This window comes from Sinocyclocheilus rhinocerous, unplaced genomic scaffold (assembly GCF_001515625.1).
Source record: "Sinocyclocheilus rhinocerous isolate Xijiao unplaced genomic scaffold, SAMN03320098_v1.1 scaffold1467, whole genome shotgun sequence".
Classification (NCBI taxonomy): Eukaryota; Metazoa; Chordata; class Actinopteri; order Cypriniformes; family Cyprinidae; genus Sinocyclocheilus; species Sinocyclocheilus rhinocerous.
This window is the reverse complement of record NW_015647960.1, coordinates 68346-86016: the sequence shown is the minus strand read 5'-3', so window position 1 is coordinate 86016 and position 17671 is coordinate 68346. Positions and strand designations below refer to the sequence as shown.

Genomic DNA, 17671 nt, shown 5'->3' with positions numbered 1-17671 from the left:
TCTCCACCTGCTGTTGAAGAAAATCACACGGTTTTCATTCAATAGTTTTCTCAAATATTAAGCAATTCTTTTATTCCAAAACTAGCAGTTATTCATATTTCATAAACAAATTTCAAATACAGATGCTAAATCATATATTTGACAGTAGTCATCTGTCAGACATAATGACATGATTTTTAGTATGCAAAAGTCTGAGACCATTAGTGAGAATGCTTCTATGTTCTAATTTAATACAGTTTTCCTTATATGAATTAAAAGTTTAATTTAAAAAATTACCTAATTTCAGAATGGCTTAGATTTGATCATCTGCTTTAACAGCAACACTCAAGCTGCATGAACTCAAGTTTGTACAAAACCTGACGATCATGATGTTTTGTTCTTCAATGGAAGTAAAAACATCTGAACATACAAAAGGTCATATGATCAATGATCAACATCACTATACATGAATAATTTACTTATTTGATTAGTGACCTAGAAATAGTGCAAAATCATAAATATTTCATATTTATTTATTTTACATCATAACTGTCCTCTATTTTAGATCTATTGAAAATCCTAAAACTTTCACTGCACATTTAGATGATGACAGAGCTGGGTAGATTACTTACAAATTGTAATCGTTACTGATTCCAAATTACATGACAAAGATTTTAGTTAGTAAAAGTTCATTACATTACACATTATATAATCAGACTACTTTTTGATTACTTTTAGATTACTTTTGACCTAACTCATTTATCACATTGATTTAAATAGAGAAAGAAAATATATTTCTTTTGTTGTTATTAACAACATGAACTGCAATAAACGTTACATTACGCCAAGGTTTCACAATGTGTGTGTGTGTGTGTGTGTGTGTGTGTGTGTGTGTCAATTGTGACCAGTGGATTTGAAAAATAAACATGATAGTTTGATCAAAATTAGCGAATCCATGATTTATTAGGCTATCGATTTAGTGTTGTCTGCAATGTTATTTACATCATCTCCGGTGAAGGGCTTCTGCACACAAAAAAGAAAAGCCCTGCATGAACACGGAGCGGAATGAAGCAAGTGGATTTTCCTGATTCTCAAAAATGAACTTAACACGAATGCACAAGTAGCCTTGAGCAAGAACCGAACCCCCAACTGCTCCCCAGCCGCAGCAGCAATATGGCTGCCCACTGCTCCGGGTGTGTGTTCACAATGTGTGTGTGTGTGTGTGTGTGTGTGTGTGTGTGTGTGTGTGTGTGTATATATATATATATATATATATATATATATATTCTGAATGTACATAAGCGGTAGGCTATTTTAGAAAGGAACTTTAAAAAGATTTAAAAAATTTTTTTTTAAAGAATTAGGGATAATAAATAAATAATGAATAATGAATTGCTGTTGTGTGAATAATACGTAATTGTGTAATCCATAAAAAAAGTAACTGTAGTCTGATTACGAGTATTTTAAAATGTAATGTAATCTAATTAAAAGTATTTAGTTTTTGGAATCTGATTAGATAATCCAGATTACATGCAGCAATGGATCATGAATGCCAGATGTCCACTGAGGTCTTTTGGATCCCATTGCTATTACTTTACCCTCCAGACAGGGGCGTTGTGTGACAGTCGGCCAGCAGCATGTTACAGAAATGTTAAAGATATATGATTTTCACACACACACACACACACACACACACACACACAGTGGTTGTCATGTTTTATGGGAACATTCCATATACGTAGCCTAATGATTTTTATACTGTACAAAAAAAATGATGGTAATTTCAAACTATAATAGATTAAACAATCCAATAATGTCTAGTAATGGGTCCCATTACTGTAGACTACTATTCAGGTATACAGCCATGAGACTAATATTACTGTACCTCTATTCATATATAGACGGCTCAGAGATCACCTTCAACTCTGCGTGAAATCAGCAGTTGTGTGTTTTCTTCTTTTTTTTTCAGCGGCCTTGGATCTGTTAGTAATTTTCCAGTTATTTTCTCCATATGGATTTTCAGAATTCTTCAGTTAGCCATGAACCAAACCGAGATGAATAACAACACTACAAACCTTGAGTTAAAGCATGATTTTTCTCCCCCCGAATACTTTAAAAAAAGAAAAAGGTACTAGGTACTTGTCCTTAAACGTTTAAATGAGGGAATGAACTACTCATCTCATGAAGCATATGACAATCGAATTAAAGGATTATATACAAATGGAAAATGAGTATAAAATAGTATATTTGAAGTTGCCTGCAAAGCAGTCAGAATGTCGGTAATGTTTAAAAAAACTTAAAAAATAAATTGAATTTTTACTTCTGTAACCTGGATATGTGAATTGAAAGTGAAAGTGAAAAGTGACGTGAGATGTGGCCAAGTATGGTTACCCATACTTGGAATTAGTGCTCTGCATTTAACCCATCCTTAGTGCACACACACAGCAGTGAACACACACACACCGTGAACACCCCCCCGGAGCAGTGTGCAGCCATTTTTGCTGCGGCGCCCGGGGAGCAGTTGGGGGTTCGGTGCCTTGCTCAAGGGCACCTCAGTCGTGGTATTGAAGGTGGGAGAGAGCACTGTACATTCACTCCCCCCACCTACAATCCCTGCCGGTACGAGACTCGAACCCGCAACCTTTGGGTTATGAGTCCGACTCTCTAATTACGCGACTACTTCCCCCTTTGGGAAATTGGTGTTTTTTTGTTTTGTTTTTTTGTGCTGGTTGCAATTTTTTAAAAGTTGGTGGCTCCCAGGAACAAAAATGAATGACTCAAGCTTAATCACATTGACACCACTTATTTAAAGCTGCAGTCTGTAAGTTTTGCCTCTTTGTCGCCATCTCTGTTTGAAAACCTGGAATTGCAGCTGAGTGTGGAATAATCTAACTTGCGTGGGTTGTGCTCCAGCCTGGATGAATCTAATGTTCTGAAGAGTATGTGTGGCAGTCAGTCACCGCACCGGTGTGGATATTTACTGTACTTCGCAATCACAGATAAAGCAAATTATGCTCCCTTCGACTGGTTTTCTTTAAAAATACAAATCTTTGTAATCCCAGGCTATCTGTAATCAGAAGCACATTTATAACTGGAATATAATTTAATTTCATTCACATGTGTTTCATAAACACATAATCCTTTATGGATTACAATACGGCATAAAAATGATACATTTAATTATGCTGGCTGCTGTGAGAAAAGGCTATAAACGATCAGCCACCTGCAGGATCCTCACATGCGATAGACTAGTAGCCGGGACAACTTCTTTATGTTTACAGACGTGACGTAATTACGCAGCAGCATGCTCGAATTTCCCGCGAAAACCTACCTGTACCACTCAAATTAGAAAACATTATTATAAGCTAACCGTTGTGAATCGGGCTAAAGTAAGGCGATAGTTTTGAACACTGGCTGGTTATGTACTTGCTCAAATATTGATTTCGGATCATTTTTAACCAAAAAAAGTTACGGACTGCAGCTTTAAGAGATGCAAACAACAGAGTTCAACTAAAGATTTTTGGTGGCTGTAGACTGAACATAAGGACAGGTGACAGGTGACAGGTGATTTATTTACTGCAGATGCTCTTGTCATTAATAACACCAAAGACATCAATAATTTTGCAGTTTAGAGGCAAACATTGGCTGTTTTTCTTAAAATGCCTAAAAAAAGAAAAGTGCTTCTCTAGACTCTGAGCTGTTACTGTGCAAATGATGCAATTATTGGACAATGAGTGCAATAGCAGAGATGCATGATTCCCTTCATCTCTCTTTTAAGCACTGTTCTTGTCAACTAATGTTACCATTACGATTTACTGTTACTCATTTTGCCAATGGGTAAAATCTGTGCTGTTCTCACATAGGATTTGATAAACTCACCAATCACGCCTATCAAAAGTCTACTTGTATGTCATTTCCTCAGTTGCACACATTAGCCTAACATTGAACTACTGTGGTTCGCCTGCTTGTAAATCATCTCAAAGTGTGAATACTAACACATACCGCTCTTTTACTGAATGCAGATCCATTCGCCTCACTGAATGGAGCTATTTGTATTCTGACTGTGTTGAAGTGAGGAAAACTAGCCAGTCTGTGGTTCACTAGATGCTGTACGATCATGCATCTTCTCTCTGAATGATTCAGAAACACCCTCAGGTTATTTGTACCAGCAATGTAAGGGTAAAAAAAAATGTAAAACCTGTTTTTATTTGCTTGTTTCTCACTTTCACAATTGGAATCAAATCATGTCCTCATTCAGACTATTTCAACATAAAAACTTAAGTTTAAGTACAATCAACTTGGTTGTACAAGTCATTTCAACTTAATTTACATTAAACTGACTTAAAATATAATTTAACAAAAGGTGCTCAATTTATTTTGATGAGTTAAAGTAATGTAAAACATAAGTTGGCATGACTTACCAATCATATCATTTTTGCAGAAATGCGGACAGATAGAGAGAGTCAAAAGATTATATCGAAAGAGATATTCAACCCATTCACCTGAAATTTGCTGTTGAATTGGACTGACAATTCGTATTTTAGGTTGTGGTGACTGGTGCCAAATTTGAATGAATTCATTAAAATAAATAATTTGCAACTTTACACTTCCGTTCAAATGTTTGGGATGAGAAAAAAAAGTCTCTTCTGCTCACCAAGGCTGCATTTATTTAATCAAAAATACAGTAAAAACAGCAGTATTGTGAAATATTATTGCAATTTCAAATAACTGTTTTCTATTTGAATTTCAATGTTTTATTCCTGTGATCAAAGCTGAATTTTCAGCATCATTCCTCCAGTCTTCGGTGTCACATGATCCTTCAGAAATCATTCTAATATGCTGATTTGCTGCTCAAGAAACATTTATTATTATTATTATCATTTTTGGAGACATTTGTGCTGATTAATATTTTTGTGGAAAGTGTAATAAAAATATTCAGGATTCTGTGATGAATAGAAAGGAATGACTTTACTGTGACTTTTGATTAATTTAACTCATCCTTGCTGAAAAAAAGTGTATATTTTCTCATGTTGGATTTTCATGCACACAATGTACAAAGGATTTGTTTTAGGCTTTTCAATTCAGCTACAACATCAAATGATTAAAAGATGATTAAATGTTCACTTTTTTTCCTGTTTTATGGAAGGAAACCATTTGAAGTGTAAAGCAAACAGTAATGAAATGATCTACATAGCTATAAGATTGTCTTACCTGTATCCACTGTATGTTCCTCTAGATATATATTATGTTGAATAATTATGAAGCAGTTTTGTAAGGTAAAACCTGCAGGTATACATAGCTCAATCGTTATAATCTCACCATTTTTCTCTCGTTTATTTATGAAGACGTGTTCTTTTTCTGCATTTCCATGCATTTCAGATGCTGACATTTTCTGACTGAAATGTTCCTTGTTTTAAAGTCTTCCATTATTTAAAAACACAAGTGAAGATGAAACTATCCACTTCAAAAGGGTTTCACTCTAAATTAGGACATCGCTTCAGTTCAGCATGTGAGTTCCAAATCAGAATGTCACTCCAGATCTAAGAGTGACTCGAAATCAGGGCTTCACACAAAATCAGGACATCATGAAATCAGGGTTTTTCTGAAATAGCCGGCTGTTTTCTTCCTGGTGATGTTTCAGGCACTATACCATGGTCTCCTTATTCTTGTATTTGCACAAGAAGTGCATTGTTAGATGTTTTGGTCTCTGGTGTGTCTTCACAGGATGGGGAATCTGTAGCCGGATGCTGGGATTTGTCTCGTTCCACATCCTGAAGAGATGAATGTGGTAACGTAGGGATACCTGCGGTTAAAAAGGAAAATCATGTGGAAAAGTTAGAACCATTTTTTCATCATTTGACATTTTATACACTTATACAAATTTGTTGTTCATTTTTCAATTTTGACATTTTTCTTTATTCAATTTTCACTGTATCATCCTGGGTGTCATAAATCTAATCAATGTGTGTTTTTGTTTTCTAAATCAGAGTAATTTCTTATGCTGCACCAGTCGGAAACACTGCAGGTGTAAAATGTCTTTGCACTTTCGTTTTGCTACACTGAAAACAAGAGTGAACTTACAACAGTCCAGAAGAGGTAAATAGTGCAGAGTGTCAGTGTGAGAACAATGAGTCCCACGGCCTCCATGCCATTGCTGTAGTACAGATCCATGGCTCCCTGCACACACAGCCAGCCTGACAGACCCGCTAAGGGTGTGATGAACAGGAAACAGATGGCATCCCCGCACAGCGTCCGTCTCTGCTGCTGCATGGAAGGTGTGGTGAACCACTGCAGCCACGAAAAACAGCTCATTAGGAGGGGTTTATACTTGAATTAAGGCAGTTTGAAAGCTTATTTCATGTGTTTTTTGGTTAATAACTCAAATTTTTTATTAACTTTTTACAAATGGAGCTTAAAATTCAGACAACTTAAGATAAAGAAAAACATTTATTTGCAACCATCCATATCACAAAACCACTTTACATAATGCATAGCTAAGTGAATATTATAATTCAGCAAATGTAAAAAGAATAAGAAATACATGCAGAAAGAAAAAAGAATGAAAGAAACTGAAAAAAGAAAGAAAGAAAGAAAGAATGAATGAATGAATGAATGAAAAGATGACAGACAGACAGACAGATAGACAGATAGATAGATACAGACAGGTAGACTGATAGATAGACAGACAGACAGACAGACAGATAGATAGATAGATAGATAGATAGATAGATAGATACAGACAGGTAGACTGATAGACAGACAGACAGACAGACAGACAGACAGACAGATAGATAGATAGATAGATAGATGACAGACAGACAGACAGACAGATAGATAGATAGATGACAGACAGACAGACAGATAGATAGATAGATAGATAGATAGAACGACAGACAGACAGACAGATAGACAGACAGACAGACAGACAGACAGACAGATAGATAGATAGATAGATAGATAGATAGATAGATAGATGACAGACAGACAGACAGACAGACAGATAGATAGATAGATAAAACAGCTAAATCCATCATGAAATCACTGGTTCTGTAATGTGAGTAAGCACAGGCACAGCATTCACAGAGCAGGTCAGGTTTGCTGCGGCTCAGCAGGTTGTGATGCTCGTGGACTGTTGTGTCATCTTCCTGTCCTCCGCCCAACGTGAGATAAGCAGCAGCGACAGGGATACGATTCTCATCTAATCTCATTTTCCTGCTAAGTGGATCAGTGTTTAAAAGAAGCCGAGGGAATGCAGACCTGCCAATATGTGAAGCGGGGACACGACTCAGACTCAAGAGTGACTGACTGCAGGAGAACGGATGCTAATAATGCCGCTTAAAAACACTTTCCATCTGACTATTATGGAGAGAGTGTTATTATATATGTCCATTTACAGTTTTAGCTCTCTTTATTCCAGTGTCTCACATAAATTCTGAAGTCAGACTGACAGATGTCAGCTGAGGTCACATAATATCTAAGTTTCCATAGCAACATGCAGCCACCAACAGAATTACAGAAAGCGTAAATAGTCGGTTCTCAAGATGCAGTTTTATCACCTGCTGAACCTGCAAAATGAAAATAAATGGAGCTAAAAAAATAGTTTTTCATTGACGTCAAAAGTTGGTTGAATGTTTACAATTATGCATATTGTAGAGGATTTTATCCTTCAGAGGATAAAAATCATTCCCAAGCACTGCTGCTGATGATTTTACCTCAGTGAGCGGTTTGGGAAGTCTCTCCAGAGCGAACTCAAAGTGGCAGAGCTCACAGTGGCTGGTGCCGGAGGTCGTGAGCCAGCGCTCCAGACAAACACGGTGCACCATCGCCAGAGAGCCGGCACACTCACAGGGAGATAACAGATCACCCGCGCCGCTGCCTTCATGACAGATACGACAGAACGGCTCGTCAGAGTTCAGACTGAAAACAGAGACCCGGATATCAACCATCAATTCTGCAGATACAGAGAACAATAGCTACACTCTAAAAAATGCTGGGTTGTTTCAACCCATCTTTGGGTCAAATATGGACTAACCCAACTGTTGGGTTAAATTTTTACATTCAATTTTTAACCCAAAAGTTGGGTTAGTCCAAATTTGACCCAAAGTTGGGTTGAACAAACCCAGCATTTTTTAGAGTGTAAAGATCACACAAGATTCCAGGATACTAAATTAAATATTTATGAGCCAAAAAGCTTTTTAAAGTAATAGTTCACCTAAAAATGAAAATGTATTCACCCGCAGGCCACCCAAGATGTAGATGAGTTTCTTTCTTTGTCAGAACAGATTTGCAGAAATGTATCATTACACACTCTAAAAAATGCTGGGTTAAATATAACCCAGCATTTTTTAGAGTGTGTAATGATACATTTCTGCAAATCTGTTCTGACAAAGAAAGAAACTCATCTACATCTTGGGTGGCCTGCGGGTGAATACATTTTCATTTTTAGGTGAACTATTACGACAGACAGACAGACAGACAGACAGATAGATAGATAGATAAAACAGCTAAATCCATCATGAAATCACTGGTTCTGTAATGTGAGTAAGCACAGGCACAGCATTCACAGAGCAGGTCAGGTTTGCTGCGGCTCAGCAGGTTGTGATGCTCGTGGACTGTTGTGTCATCTTCCTGTCCTCCGCCCAACGTGAGATAAGCAGCAGCGACAGGGATACGATTCTCATCTAATCTCATTTTCCTGCTAAGTGGATCAGTGTTTAAAAGAAGCCGAGGGAATGCAGACCTGCCAATATGTGAAGCGGGGACACGACTCAGACTCAAGAGTGACTGACTGCAGGAGAACGGATGCTAATAATGCCGCTTAAAAACACTTTCCATCTGACTATTATGGAGAGAGTGTTATTATATATGTCCATTTACAGTTTTAGCTCTCTTTATTCCAGTGTCTCACATAAATTCTGAAGTCAGACTGACAGATGTCAGCTGAGGTCACATAATATCTAAGTTTCCATAGCAACATGCAGCCACCAACAGAATTACAGAAAGCGTAAATAGTCGGTTCTCAAGATGCAGTTTTATCACCTGCTGAACCTGCAAAATGAAAATAAATGGAGCTAAAAAAATAGTTTTTCATTGACGTCAAAAGTTGGTTGAATGTTTACAATTATGCATATTGTAGAGGATTTTATCCTTCAGAGGATAAAAATCATTCCCAAGCACTGCTGCTGATGATTTTACCTCAGTGAGCGGTTTGGGAAGTCTCTCCAGAGCGAACTCAAAGTGGCAGAGCTCACAGTGGCTGGTGCCGGAGGTCGTGAGCCAGCGCTCCAGACAAACACGGTGCACCATCGCCAGAGAGCCGGCACACTCACAGGGAGATAACAGATCACCCGCGCCGCTGCCTTCATGACAGATACGACAGAACGGCTCGTCAGAGTTCAGACTGAAAACAGAGACCCGGATATCAACCATCAATTCTGCAGATACAGAGAACAATAGCTACACTCTAAAAAATGCTGGGTTGTTTCAACCCATCTTTGGGTCAAATATGGACTAACCCAACTGTTGGGTTAAATTTTTACATTCAATTTTTAACCCAAAAGTTGGGTTAGTCCAAATTTGACCCAAAGTTGGGTTGAACAAACCCAGCATTTTTTAGAGTGTAAAGATCACACAAGATTCCAGGATACTAAATTAAATATTTATGAGCCAAAAAGCTTTTTAAAGTAATAGTTCACCTAAAAATGAAAATGTATTCACCCGCAGGCCACCCAAGATGTAGATGAGTTTCTTTCTTTGTCAGAACAGATTTGCAGAAATGTATCATTACACACTCTAAAAAATGCTGGGTTTCAAAGTGGCAGAGCTCACAGTGGCTGGTGCCGGAGGCCGTGAGCCCGCGCTCCAGACAAACACGGTGCACCATCGCCAGAGAGCCGGCACACTCACAGGGAGATAACAGATCACCCGCGCCGCTGCCTTCATGACAGATACGACAGAACGGCTCGTCAGAGTTCAGACTGAAAACAGAGACCCGGATATCAACCATCAATTCTGCAGATACAGAGAACAATAGCTACACTCTAAAAAATGCTGGGTTGTTTCAACCCATCTTTGGGTCAAATATGGACTAACCCAACTGTTGGGTTAAATTTTTACATTCAATTTTTAACCCAAAAGTTGGGTTAGTCCAAATTTGACCCAAAGTTGGGTTGAACAAACCCAGCATTTTTTAGAGTGTAAAGATCACACAAGATTCCAGGATACTAAATTAAATATTTATGAGCCAAAAAGCTTTTTAAAGTGCTGGGTTATATTTAACCCAGCATTTTTTAGAGTGCATCCTCTGCAGTGAATGGGTGCCGTCAGAATGAGAGTCCAAACAGCTGATAAAAACATCACAATAATCCACAACACTCCAGTGCATCGATTAACATCTTGTGAAGTGAAAAGCTGGGTGTTTTTAATAAACAAATCCATCATTAAGGTGTTTTAACTGGCCAAAAAATAAATAATTCATAATAACACATCAGTGAAATCAGAGACGGCACCCACTCACTGCAGAGGATCCACTGGTGAGCAAGTGATGTAATGATACATTTCTACAAATCTGTTCTGAAGAAGAAACAAACTCATTTACATGGATTGAGGGTGAGCACACTTTGAGCAAATTCATTTTGGGTGAAAATTCAGCTTTGAATCACAGGAATAAATTACATTTTAATAAAATATAATGAAATGTTATTTTAAATTGTAATATTTACTGTTTTTACTGTGTTTTTGATCGAATAAAAATTCGGCCTTGGTGAGCATAAAAGACTTTTCAAAAACATTAAAAAGTTGCAATTTTTTTGTTTGTTTTTTTACAGCTTCAATAGTTAATTTTATTATGAAAATGTACTGTAACTTTCACAACTCACAACTTCATCCACAACGCAATATCAAGTCGCAAAAATGTCAACTTTCTGACGTCAAATGTATAAATACGTGCACGGGACCGCACACAATTACATGTTACCAATGTCTAATGGGACATTATGTGCCATTTGGCTGAATGACTTCCTCAAATCTTGCCCTGGAGGGCCAATGCCCTGCAGACTTTACCTTCAACCCTAATCAAACACACCTGAGCAAGTTCATCAAGGTCTTCAGGATCCCTAGACAATCACAGGTAAGTGAGTTTGATCAGGGTTTGAGTTAAACTCAGCAGGGCAGTGGTCCTCCAGGAACCCTGATTTTGACCCACCTGATGCCGCCGTGTACAGGGATCACAGAAGAAACATAAGTGCTACTGTGAATGGCCTCCTGTACAGGATCCGTGGAGGTCTCAGCATCCGGTTTCACCAGAACCACAGAATCCGGACCAGCACTGAGTCCAGCTGATGACTCCTCACAGAGCATGACTGCTATACATGAGGCTGTTCATACCTGAAAGTGCAAGCTGAGAGACACAGAGAGATGAGGGACATGTGATCAAATTAATGAAGAGACACTGACAGAACAATAGAGACAGGAGCCCAAGTTTGCATACATTAGCTTTGTGTGAGGAACAGACTGAAACAGCTGCTTATTTACATGATTATGATTTACTCAATTTTATGTAAAGAACTGCATTTAATATGAACATGAATGAGCATGTGATTTGCTAGCTCCTATTTTTATGAATAATTGATTTCAGTGAATAATGACTGAGATATGTATATGTATATATATATATATATATACTGTATATAGGGGTCTGTAATATTTTGTAATGTTTGTGAATATGTTTTTTTTTTCAGTTAAAATACAGCAAAATCAGTAATTAGCTCCAAAAGTTGTTTCTGAAAGATGCCTTGCCTCTCTGAAATTCTCACTGGTCAACAGATGCTTGTGTCAGACAGCAAAAGTTCAAAGTTTTGGTTGCATGACGGAGCACCACTTTTGCAGACCATTGCTTTTCTCCTTTACATCCTTATGATGAACCATCAATGGAGTCACAACGTTCTCTGAAGCAACATCAACTCTACAGGCATACAACATTTTACCAAACAGACACCTCCTAAAACAACTGTAAAATCACCATTCAGTGACTTAGCAATTAGAAAATCAATGACAGTTTTTTAGAAAGTTAGGAACTTACCATCAGACAGACCATGTTCTCCATCCAAACTGTCCATAACACAGGCTCTGAAGGCTTAAAGACACGAAGACCACCTTCTCTCTCTCTCTCTCTCTCTCTCTTCTCGTCAGATTAGCATTGAGCCCAAGGCCGTTGGTGAGAATAGCTGAGGATTAGCTGGAAGGCAAGGAAAGCACAGGCACAGAGCCGACAAAGGGAGATCCCTCTCACATCACTGTTGGTTACACTCCAGGCACCTCCTCATTCAAGCTTTCTTAATCCAGTCAGTCGTCACCTGTGGCTTTTCATTTTCCTGATATGCTAATCGAAGAGGGTCTAAGCTTTGACTGTAAACTGTTGCAGACATAACAACAACATCAACAAATGGTGAAAGTGTTGGCCTCATCATGGACCAGGTCTAATTTTAGCCCGCTGGTCTAAGAGCAGCCTGATCTCCACCTTATTATCTTGTTTGCAGACTGATGTCTATAATGGTGCAACTATAATTCACTCTAACCCATTGCTACATTTGAGTAGGTAATTTTTGCTGTAGTATTATTGTGTTGCCAATTTAGAGCTCAAATGGTCTGGTGGAGCGTCAGTGTTGGTACAGTATATTCATACTTGGACATCTTTCACTCTTTATAAAATAGGGTTACAATTTATAGATGCTTTTATCCAAACTTTTATTCCATTCAAGATATAATCTTATCAGTTTTTGCATTCACTGGGAATTAAACTCATGATCTTGTTGCTAGTATCATGTACTCTACTGTTTGAGCAACAAGAATGCTGTTAAAATGGTTCATTAATAAATAAATGCACGTACTTATTTAATCCTCTTTGTCCCAGGCCAATAAATAAATGTGCAGATTATTATATATGGCATTTATATTAGCAATAGACATATGTCAGAACTGTCAGGACAATTTTTAAATTCAATAAGCAACTTTGTCATTAAAGATTTTTTTTTTTTTAATTAATCATATTATGAGAAAGTTATTTAAAAATATAATATATATACGGTATTAACATTTTAAAAGAACTATTTAGACATTTACATTTAGTGATACAGCTATCAGGACGATTTTTTAAAGGGGTCATATGATGCGATTTCATTTTTTCCTTTCTCTTTAGAGTGTTACAAGCTCTTGGTGCATAAATAAGATCTGTAAAGTTGCAAAGACTAAAGTCTCAAATCCAAAGAGATATTCTTTATAAAAGTTAAGAGTTAGCCACACCTACCTAAAACGGCTAACGCACTGGATAGCTGGCTAATCAGAGCACACCTCGCTTTTCAGACCGATTAGTTTTGTAAAAATCGACGCGTTTCAAAAAGGCGGGGCATAGAGGAATGTACAGTATGTACAGTATGTGGAAAATAATGTGTTTTTTTAACTTTAAACCGCATAAACACATTTCATTACACCAAATACACAAAATAATGTTCTTTTTAGCAGCATCATATGACCCCTTTAAATAAAAGTAAGTCATTTTGCAACTTTGTCATTTGAAAATATTTTAAAAGATAATCATCACACAATATTTCACAACATTTTAAAGATTTTTTTTTAGACATATGATATTTATATTATTGATACACCTGTCAGGATGATTTTTAAAATACAGTTAATTTAAAAATGGAAAATTATTTAAAAATGTAAATGTATACAAGTTTACACAACAGTTCTTTCTGGTTCTCGAATCTGATTGGCTGAGAGGTCTTTCCAAGCATGAGATATTCACACAGTATCACCACGGGAAGTATATAAAAAATATTTTCTAAAAAAATATTAATCACATAAATATATTTATCTTCAGTATTAATCTTTTAAATATTACATAATAATAATCCCTAATAATAATCTTTATATATTGCATATACATACTTATATTTATTTATAAAGGCTACATTGCTATTTGCACTTCTGGTGAGATCACTGATATATTATAGATCAGTGGGTGAGATGCTAACTGCATTTCATTGGCCCTGTACTTGTACTCTGCACAATGACAATAAAGTTTAATCTAATTTAATCTAATCTAGTCTAACTGGATTTTAGTAAATATTAAAACACCTATTATGATTATGATTACACATACATTGTATGATTTTTAATCCATACCATTTTGCTAAAGCAATAAGCCAAGAGTGTTTGTAGGGGCCTGTTTATTTGCCATACTTGAACACAACTCGTCATCAAATCACATGACTATTTCCCCCGTCTGGTGGTCAGATTATTTGATTACAAATGTCGCCTAAAGCCGGTAGGAGCAGACACAACACAAGCATAATGGACAAAATAGCAGATCTTTGAACACGTGAGAAACTCAGCTGCAACAATCACGGGAGATTAGGCAGCAAAGGGTTAAAACATTCATTTTCATGACTTGATCTCTCTTCGTAGCGCAGGTCTAGCTTAGATGAAAGTGCAGAAGGGGAAACACTGTAGACAAGTAGTCATATGAGGAACTTTCACTCTCATTGAGCCTCGCCCCATAAATCTGCCTCTTTCTTTCCTCCCTCTGTCTGCTCGCTTCTCATTCTGTCCTGTTGGCACTAATCCTGTCTGCTATTCATGGCCAAGCTGCTCGCTAGAATGGCCGGCGGGGACGGACATCAATGTGGATTCCTTCATGAACCACGTGAAGGGGTGAATAATTCCTTTGACACCTCTTTAGACGCTTGCAGGAGAGAGCCAGGCACCAGGGATTATCGGAGGAATAAAACAAGCTCTGGTGAAAGAGAACTTCCTCTTTAATGTTGTGGGATGCAGTGAGCTGTGAGCAGCAGCGGTGCTATTTAAATGGCCGGCGGGGACGGACATCAATGTGGATTCCTTCATGAACCACGTGAAGGGGTGAATAATTCCTTTGACACCTCTTTAGACGCTTGCAGGAGAGAGCCAGGCACCAGGGATTATCGGAGGAATAAAACAAGCTCTGGTGAAAAGAGAACTTCCTCTTTAATGTTGTGGGATGCAGTGAGCTGTGACCAGCAGCGGTGCTATTTACATTCACTCTCCGTCTGGTAGTGTGGAAGGACATGCAGCCTCTTTTTTTGAAACTTCTAATTTGATAATGAAAAATAAAATAGGAAACAATAAGGAAAGGATTGGAAAAGACTGCAAGCCAGATTTGAACTCATACCATCCGCATGAGCACCAAGGCCCAATGTGCTGCTAAGCCAAGGCTCCGACATGACATGCAGTTTCAAAATTCTCTGCGCAAAATCGAATTTTCCTTTAACAGAATTAAATAAGTAAACATGAAACATATTTTAGGTGTAACAGGATATCAAACGAGAAAAAATAAGGCAAGGACTAGATTTTATCATTGGGAATTTATTGGAAAAAGAAAAGTTTCATAATGAGAAGAGTCTTTTTAACCTTTATCTATCTATGTATCTATCTATCTATCTATGTATGTATGTATCTATCTATCTAATCTTTATACATCTTGTTTCACAATTTTTTTTTAGATATTTTAACAAACATTTTGACAAAAAATACTTTTTTGATTTTTTGCAGAGTCCAAAGGGAAGAGGTGGACACTGAGTTATCGCTTTTTGATGATAGTTTATGAAGACATTTTTTGTTTTTTAGAATCACATGCAGCAAAAAAACTTTATTGATTTATTAGGGACCAATAAAGTTCCCTAACACTATCAAGGATCTTAGAACCAAAATAGTCATAATCTAGCAAAACAAATTAAATATCCCTTAAATGTCTAGAAAAAGTGATGAACCAGACACAAGTAAAATTTGTAGCACAGAACTGTATTCGTATCCATATTCAAAAATATCAGATTATTAAAACTTTATAAAATCACTGTTGTTAAAAGATTAATAGCTGGAAGCTACTTATTAAAATTCAGAGAATGTATCTTGACCATTATCATGTTTTCTAGGCATAAACCTGACTAAATGTATCATGTTATTTCTTTTCAGCCATATTTTATGTAACAAAACATCTACCAAACACTACATGCAAATAATCCAGTATTAATTGCATATTAAATGTGCTGGTTACACATGTGCCTGTGTGATAAAGGTTCAGACATTGTTGACAGCTCATCAACGATCAACGGAAGCGCTCTAAGCGCAGCCTTCCTGGAAACACAACATGCACAAGTAACACACACACACACACACACACACACTGCTACAGAGAGCTGAGACCTGGATCCATGTCTGATAGCTAGGGGCAACATCACAGCAAGAGCTACTGATAAAGCCATTAGTCATGGTGAGTACGTCAACATCACCGACCCTATGAGTCAGTAGGATAAATGCACTGTGTTCAGAGGAGAACAATGGCATATATCAGCCTCAACAATTTACTGCAACCTCAAAATATGCCTTTAAAATACTGGTTTAAGGCAGAATACCAAAGTGAATAAGGTATTTAAAAAAAAAAAATAGCACATTTTACTATTTTAAGCTGTGTGTGATGCTAACGCCAAACTTTGTTGAAATCAATTGTGAGTTGTCTCCTGCTTTGTAATGCTATTCCTGCAACCAGGACCTACATTTAACTTTTTGCCAGACCTGCCAATGGCCGATGACTTAAGAAAATGTACCGGCCAGAAATATTTCTTACCAGCCATGGAAAAAAACAAAACTGCCATAACAGGCAGTTATGACACCAAAATTTTAGTTAATAGCAAAAAATCACAATCCTTGATTCCAGTTTCGATACCTGCTAAAACTACTAGCTTAACCAATAAAAACTTAATAGGCTACATTTTTAAAGACTAGTAAATAGTGAGTTGTAAAATAAAAGCAAATCAAATTACAAGCAATAGCACAAAATAGCCTACTATACAACAAAGATACAAATAGAAACGGTGCATTTCAGGCAGGTCTAACAGTGATTTTCAGGTAGCCTACAGAAATGTAATATATTGTTTTTTTTTCTTTGTTCTATTTTCTTTGATCAACATTAAAAACGCAGACATCAGCAGGATTATTGGAATTCTGTGTCTATCACTTTAACACCGTGTCTATACCGCAGCAGTTTGAAGTTGTCAATACTGGATGCGACAAAGCGACCGTTGCTTGGACTATTTCAGAAATAGAATGGGAAATTCGTTTACTTTCAGGGATTTGTCGCGCTGCATCCTGTGTTGACAATATCATTGATTATAATGGGTTCTATTGTGACACATTGTGTCGCGCGCGGTTCATGTCCGGTTTCTTTCTCAGCTGTTCATGTTCACTTAAAGGGGTCATATGATGCTGCTAAAAAGAACATTATTTTGTGTATTTGGTGTAATGAAATGTGTTTATGCGGTTTAAAGTTAAAAAAACACATTATTTTCCACATACTGTACATTATTGTTTCTCCTCTATGCCCCGCCTTTTTGAAACGCGTCGATTTTTACAAAACTAATCGGTCTGAAAAGCGAGGTGTGCTCTGATTGGCCAACTATCCAGTGCGTTGTGATTGGCCGAATACCTCAAGCGTGAGACGGAAATGTTACGCCCCTCACCATACTGTTGATGCCGTGGCCGGCCGGAGCGACGAGACATAAACATTAAAACCCATTACAAACAAGGCATTTGTTGCATCCAGTGGGGACATAATTACAGATTATAATGACTTATACTGTATTTTTACGCGTTGCGTTGC

At 37.3% G+C, this 17671-nt stretch overlaps 1 protein-coding gene across 1 annotated transcript; it reads right to left on the bottom strand.

Annotated features, from left to right (window-relative positions):
- Positions 1-5602: 5602 nt before the first annotated feature.
- On the bottom strand, positions 5603-12137 carry LOC107709481 (E3 ubiquitin-protein ligase MARCH3-like). The gene is made up of 6 exons (XM_016513973.1): positions 12059-12137; positions 11183-11364; positions 9767-9956; positions 9175-9435; positions 6061-6267; positions 5603-5782 (listed from the first exon to the last, which is right to left on the bottom strand). The coding sequence occupies exons 2-6, from the start codon at positions 11335-11337 to the stop codon at positions 5624-5626; spliced, it is 972 nt and encodes a 323-aa protein (XP_016369459.1). The 5' UTR covers positions 11338-11364; positions 12059-12137; the 3' UTR covers positions 5603-5623.
- Positions 12138-17671: the final 5534 nt, after the last annotated feature.

What these genes read in the sequence shown, in the direction of transcription:
- LOC107709481 (XM_016513973.1), bottom strand. Translation starts at nt 11,337, where the DNA reads ATGCTCTGTGAGGAGTCATCAGCTGGACTCAGTGCTGGTCCGGATTCT. An exon ending in CCCAGCATTTTTTAGAGTGT is followed by an intron (nt 9,436 to 9,766) that starts GTAATGATACAT and finishes TTTAGAGTGTAG; the next exon opens with CTATTGTTCTCTGTATCTGC. An exon ending in TTTACCTCTTCTGGACTGTT is followed by an intron (nt 5,783 to 6,060) that starts GTAAGTTCACTC and finishes TTTTAACCGCAG; the next exon opens with GTATCCCTACGTTACCACAT.